The sequence below is a fragment of the Salmo salar genome, chromosome ssa26 (assembly GCF_905237065.1).
Source record: "Salmo salar chromosome ssa26, Ssal_v3.1, whole genome shotgun sequence".
Lineage (NCBI taxonomy): Eukaryota > Metazoa > Chordata > Actinopteri > Salmoniformes > Salmonidae > Salmo > Salmo salar.
The window spans coordinates 41,425,564-41,431,671 of NC_059467.1; the positions used below are offsets into that span (position 1 = coordinate 41,425,564).

General features: G+C 40.2%; 1 protein-coding gene across 1 annotated transcript in view; it reads right to left on the bottom strand.

Moving 5' to 3' along the window:
• The window catches only part of LOC106562772 (neuronal acetylcholine receptor subunit alpha-7), a 159,483-nt gene extending 153,740 nt beyond the window's left edge, over positions 1–5,743 (bottom strand). The window contains exon 1 of the mRNA XM_045708899.1: positions 5,552–5,743. Within this exon, the coding sequence (XP_045564855.1) occupies positions 5,552–5,609 (58 nt within the window). The 5' untranslated portion in view covers positions 5,610–5,743. The remainder of the gene's footprint in view (positions 1–5,551) is intronic.
• Positions 5,744–6,108: the final 365 nt, after the last annotated feature.

The window sequence follows — 6,108 nt, forward strand, 5'->3', positions numbered from 1 at the left end:
CTAAGTTAGTTCTAGTTTCATTTTCCATGTTTAGCCTTTTCTATGTATTATATTTCTACTATTGACTGTTACCATTTTATTGTTGTTACTTTTAGAATTGTTTTGTATTATTATTTACTACCATTTTATATTATTATTCTTTATTCTTTACTATTTTATTACAATGTATATTGTATACATTATTGCTTTGGCAATATTGACACAACGTTTTTCATAAAGCAGCTTGAATTTGAGAGAGAGAGAGAGAGAGAGAGTGAGAGAGAGAATGAGAGAGAGAGTATGAGAGAGAGAGAGCATGAGAGAGAGAGAGAGAGAATGAGAGAGAGAGAGCATGTGAGAAAGCATGAGAGAGAGAGAGAGAGAGAGAGAGAGAATGAGAGAGAGAATGAGAGAGAGAGAGAATGAGAGAGAGAGGGAGAGAGAACGAGAGAGAGGGAGAGAGAATGAGAGAGAGAGAATGAGAGAGAGGGAGAGAGAATGAGAGAGAGAGAGAGAGAGAGAGAGAGAGAGCGAGAGCAAGAGCGAGAGACTATAAACCACCTGGTGGACAGCCGGTCCAGCTCATTTGGATGCTTGCTTATTGATCCAAGAGCCTCATCAAACTTTCTCCAGCTAGATTCAGCTAGAAGCATACTGACACCCTATAACTCTCAGAACCTCAGTAATCTCTGACATGTCTTACTAAGCCCTTCTACAGTACCAGTCATTGGAATGCATGTCCATGGTGATGTTCAGTACAGAAACAAAACGTTTTGAAACTACCTAAAAATGTCCAGTGAGATCACAGATTTTTGTTAACTATTGCAAAACATTGTCACGGTGCGCTGCACTGAACAGAACCCAGGTGTTTTCTACCAGCTACGCATGGACCATAACAACACAGTGTATTCAGTTCATTCAGAGTCCTCCCGCTTTAATTCTCTGAAAAGGTCTTACTCTATTTTAAGGCACTTTAGACGCCGGATGGCCACTTACTTTTCTAATAGCCAAAACCCAATTACCCAGAAACACCTCTGGGAAAGCACTTTATTCATTTGATTTGGTTGCTCGGAGAGCTCAAGGGTTCACTGTCTATTTTGAAATTGTTTCTAAGTTCTGTAAGAAAACATCTATGTCCCTCATCAGTTACCCAGGTCGCATACAGAGGCTCTCAGAACTGGAAGATCAGATAAAAGCTTGTTCTTTGTCTACGGTCTGATTCCCCTCTGGATCGCGGGCCCTCTTCATAATCACATTTCAGTGTTACCATCAGTGGGATAACATCACTGTGTTATTGTGTAAAGATGTATCAGTCATTCATCAGGGTACATTAGTAATATTACTGACGGTAATACAAAGTAGCTTTCTGATGTTTTCCAATACCAAGGGTGGCTAGGGAACAGAGGACGGAGACAAAGCATCTCCTGTACTTCTTGATTAAATCTAGGAGACCCACCAATGTCAGTTAGATAGATAAAGCAGAGAGCTGGCCAAGACTCTCTATCTCTCCCCCCCTCTCTCCATCTCTACATCTCACTCTTAATCTCTCGATCTCTCTCTCCCTCCGAGAATTCAATTAGGTATTGCAAATAGACTGGAGACTCCAGAGCGGAGGTCTTACTAAATGGAGTGCAGACAGTTACATTTTGTATTACCCTTTCCTTTCTTCTATTTTTGCTGCTGAACCTGTTGAGAGTTGATCCTGACGAGAGGTGAACCTGACGAGAGGTGAACCTGACGAGAGGTGAACCTGACGAGAGGTGAACCTGACGAGAGTTGAACCTAACGAGAGGTGAACCTGACGAGAGGTGAACCTGACGAGAGTTGAACCTGACGAGAGGTGAACCTGACGAGAGTTGAACCTGACGAGAGGTGAACCTGACGAGAGGTGAACCTGACGAGAGTTGAACCTGACGAGAGTTGAACCTGACGAGAGTTGAACCTGACGAGAGGTGAACCTGACGAGAGTTGAACCTGACGAGAGGTGAACCTGACGAGAGGTGAACCTGACGAGAGTTGAACCTGACGAGAGTTGAACCTGACGAGAGTTGAACCTGACGAGAGTTGAACCTGACGAGAGGTGAACCTGACGAGAGTTGAACCTGACGAGAGTTGAACCTGACGAGAGTTGAACCTGACGAGAGTTGAACCTGACGAGAGTTGAACCTGACGAGAGGTGAACCTGATGAGATGTGGACCTGCAAGTAAGCATTTCATTGCACTGTGTACTCCATGTATACAATGCATTCGGAATGTATTCAGACCCCTTCCCTTTTTCCACATTTTGTTACGTTACAGCCGTATTCAGAAATATTATTAAATAATGTTTTTCCCTCATCAATCTGCACACAATACCCGATAATGACAAATCAGGTTTTTAGGCATTTTTGCAAAAGTATTAAAAATAAAAAACAGAAATACCTTATTTACGTAAGTATTCCGATCCTTTGCTATGAAACTGGAAATTAAGCTCAGGTGCAGCCTGTTTCCATTCATCATCCTTTATATGCTTTTTATAACTTGATTGGAGTCCACCTGTGGTAAATTCAATTGAATGGACATGATTTGGAAAGGCACACACCTGTCTATATAAGTCTATATAAGGTCCCACAGTTGACAGTGCATGTCAGAGCAAAAACCAAGCCATGAGGTCGAAGGAATTGTCTGTAGAGCTCCGAGACAGGATCGTGTCGAGGTACAGATCTGCAGTATTGAAGGTCTCCAAGAACACAGTGGCCACCATCATTCTTAAATGGAAGAAGTTTGGAACCGCCAAGACTCTTCCTAGAGCTGGCCGCCCGGCCAAACTGAGCAATCGGGGGATAAGGGCCTTGAGAGAGAGGTGACTAAGTAGCCGATGGTTTGACAGAGCTCCAGAGTTCCTCTGTGGAGATGGGAGAACCTTCCAGAAGGACAACCATCTCTGCAGCACTCCACCATTCATTTTACATTTTAGTCATTTAGCAGACGCTCTTATCCAGAGCGACTTACAGTAGTGAATGCATACATTTCATACATTTTTCTTTTCATACTGATCCCTCGTGGGAATCGAAACCACAACCCTGGCATTGCAAACACTATGCTCTACCAACTGAGCCACATGGGACCAAAGGCACATTACAGCCCCATTGGAGTTTGCCAAAAGGCACCTAAAGGACTCTCAGACCATGAGAAACAAGATTCTCTGGTCTGATGAAACCAAGATGGAATTCTTTGGCCTGAATGCCAAGCGTCACGTCTGGAGGAAACCTGGCACCATCCCTACGGTGATGCATGGTGGTGGCAGCATCATGCTGTGGGGATGTTTTTCAGCGCCTCTGCACAAGTCTTTGAATGTCTTTGAGTGGCCCAGCTAGAGTCCGGACTTGAACCTGATCAAACATCTCTGGAGAGACCTAAAAAAAGCTGTGCAGCAATGCTCCCCATCCAACCTGACAGAGCTTGAGAGGATCTGCAGAGAAGAATGGGAGAAAATCCCCAAATACAGGTGTGCCAAGCTGACCCAAGAAGACTTGAGGCTGTAATCGCTGCCGAAGATGCTTGAACAAAGTACTGAGTAAAGGGTCTTAATACTTATGTAAATGTGATATTTAATTCTAAAAACCTGTTTTTGCTTTGTCATTATGGGGTATTGTGTGTAGATTAATGAGAAAAAAACGAACTATTTAATCAATTTTAGAATAAGGCTGTAACGTAACAAAATGTAGAAAAAGTCAAGGGATCTGAATACTTTCCGAATGCACTGTATATATGACTGATGAACAAACATGAACAAGGAAAGACAGAGTATATATGCTTTCAGAGTAAGCACAGGCAGGAAGAGGAGTGGGTAATACTGTTACTCAGGATGCAATGTCATGACATCTTGTGACAGCTTTGTCTTAAACAAGAGCTACAAGCCACATGGGAGTGTGACCATCCATGACAATGCAGCACTCAATGGGAAACATCACCTTGGAAAGCAAATTAATATGATGCTTTGCCAATACTGATGTAATATTTGTCACAATGACCATTTCATTGACCTATGACCTATGACTTAAAATTGTCATTGATCTTAATCTCCTTATTATTATGTGTGATTATAGGTTGAGGTGTATACCATATCTAAGTTGAGGTGTATACAATATCTAAGTTGAGGTGTATATCATATCTAAGTTGAGGTGTATATCATATCTAAGTTGAGGTGTATATCATATATAAGTTGAGGTGTATATCATATCTAACTTGAGGTGTATATCATATCTAAGTTGAGGTGTATATCATATATAAGTTGAGGTGTATACCATATCTAACTTGAGGTGTATATCATATCTAAGTTGAGGTGTATATCATATCTAAGTTGAGGTGTATATCATATATAAGTTGAGGTGTATATCATATCTAAGTTGAGGTGTATATCATATCTAAGTTGAGGTGTAAATCATATATAAGTTGAGGTGTATATCATATATAAGTTGAGGTGTATATCATATCTAAGTTGAGGTGTATATCATATATAAGTTGAGGTGTAAATCATATATAAGTTGAGGTGTATATCATATCTAAGTTGAGGTGTATATCATATCTAAGTTGAGGTGTATATCATATCTAAGTTGAGGTGTATATCATATCTAAGTTGAGGTGTATACCATATCTAAGTTGAGGTGTATATCATATCTAAGATGAGGTGTATATCATATAGAAGTTGAGGTGTATATCATATCTAAGATGAGGTGTATACCATATCAAAGTTGAGGTGTATATCATATATAAGATGAGGTGTATATCATATATAAGTTGAGGTGTATATCATATCTAAGTTGAGGTGTATATCATATCTAAGTTGAGGTGTATACCATATCTAAGTTGAGGTGTATATCATATATAAGTTGAGGTGTATATCATATCTAAGTTGAGGTGTATATCATATCTAAGTTGAGGTGTATACCATATATAAGTTGAGGTGTATAACACATCTGTCCAAACAAAGGTTGTTTCTCATAATTTTCTCACAATAGATTGTTGCTTAATTTATTTCTCACTGTCTTGAATATGCAGATCATGTCCACACCTTGTTTTATGGAGTGCATGCTTTCATCACAGTTCTAATGGGGAATAACTAACTAGGCTTACTGGTTATAACTACATGTAAATGCATGGCACGTAAGTCATTGTTCATTCTCTTTGTGCCTGCCAAAGCCATCTGCATAGTGATGTTGCTGATGTAAATACAGCATCTATTTATAATCTATTTACAAGCTGTCATATTATTTATTCATTTAAAACTTTTTATGTCAGATTTTGAGTAGCAGCCTGAATCAAGCCTGTTGAAGCAGTCCTGGGATTCAACATGTGAATAGACAGTAGTAATACATGGATAGATTAGGATCAGAGGTGCTAGGATACATGCATTGAAAACATGGAGTGATACAGTATGTTCAGCACAGTAACTGTCAAAATGTATCCCCTGTGCACAACTGACGTTGACCAACAACTTCATTTGAAAGCAGCACTGAACACCAATAGCACATCTAATGAACATTTAGGATGCACATAACAATACAATTAAAATACATGCATTACTTCTTACCCTTCAATAGGCAGACAGTGACTGCAATGTAGAGGAGAGCATTCCATGGACCCATCATTGCTTTCAATAGAAGTGTCTGGCATAGACCCGCTGAACTCCGGATGTATTTTAATTCATAAAAATATCAAACATCAATGATCATCCTCCATAGTCTTCCTCACTGAAGTGTGAAGGCTGGAAGAGATGTGAGCGGGGGGAGGCGGCAGCAGTGGGACTGGGACCTAGATAAAGCCGCCGCCCCTCCTACTAAATATGTTTGACAAGAGAGGGGTCTGTCACATTGCGCTGCAGTGACAGACTTGCTGTTGCCTTTTGCAAAAGTACAATAAAGTAAACCATTGTCACTATACCGGAGACATTGTGCCACCTGACTAGTTATACAATTTATGCGCGCAGCAATGTTGACGATAGCTACAGTGGCCAAACTTTACGCACAGCACTTTTTCTTGTCAAATGATGTCTACATGTTACTTCAAATAGGGAAATGTAAAAGTAAATGTTCAGGCTATTAAAACATGACATCTGAAGTGTTTCTGAATGTTTTCGGATTTCTTTCA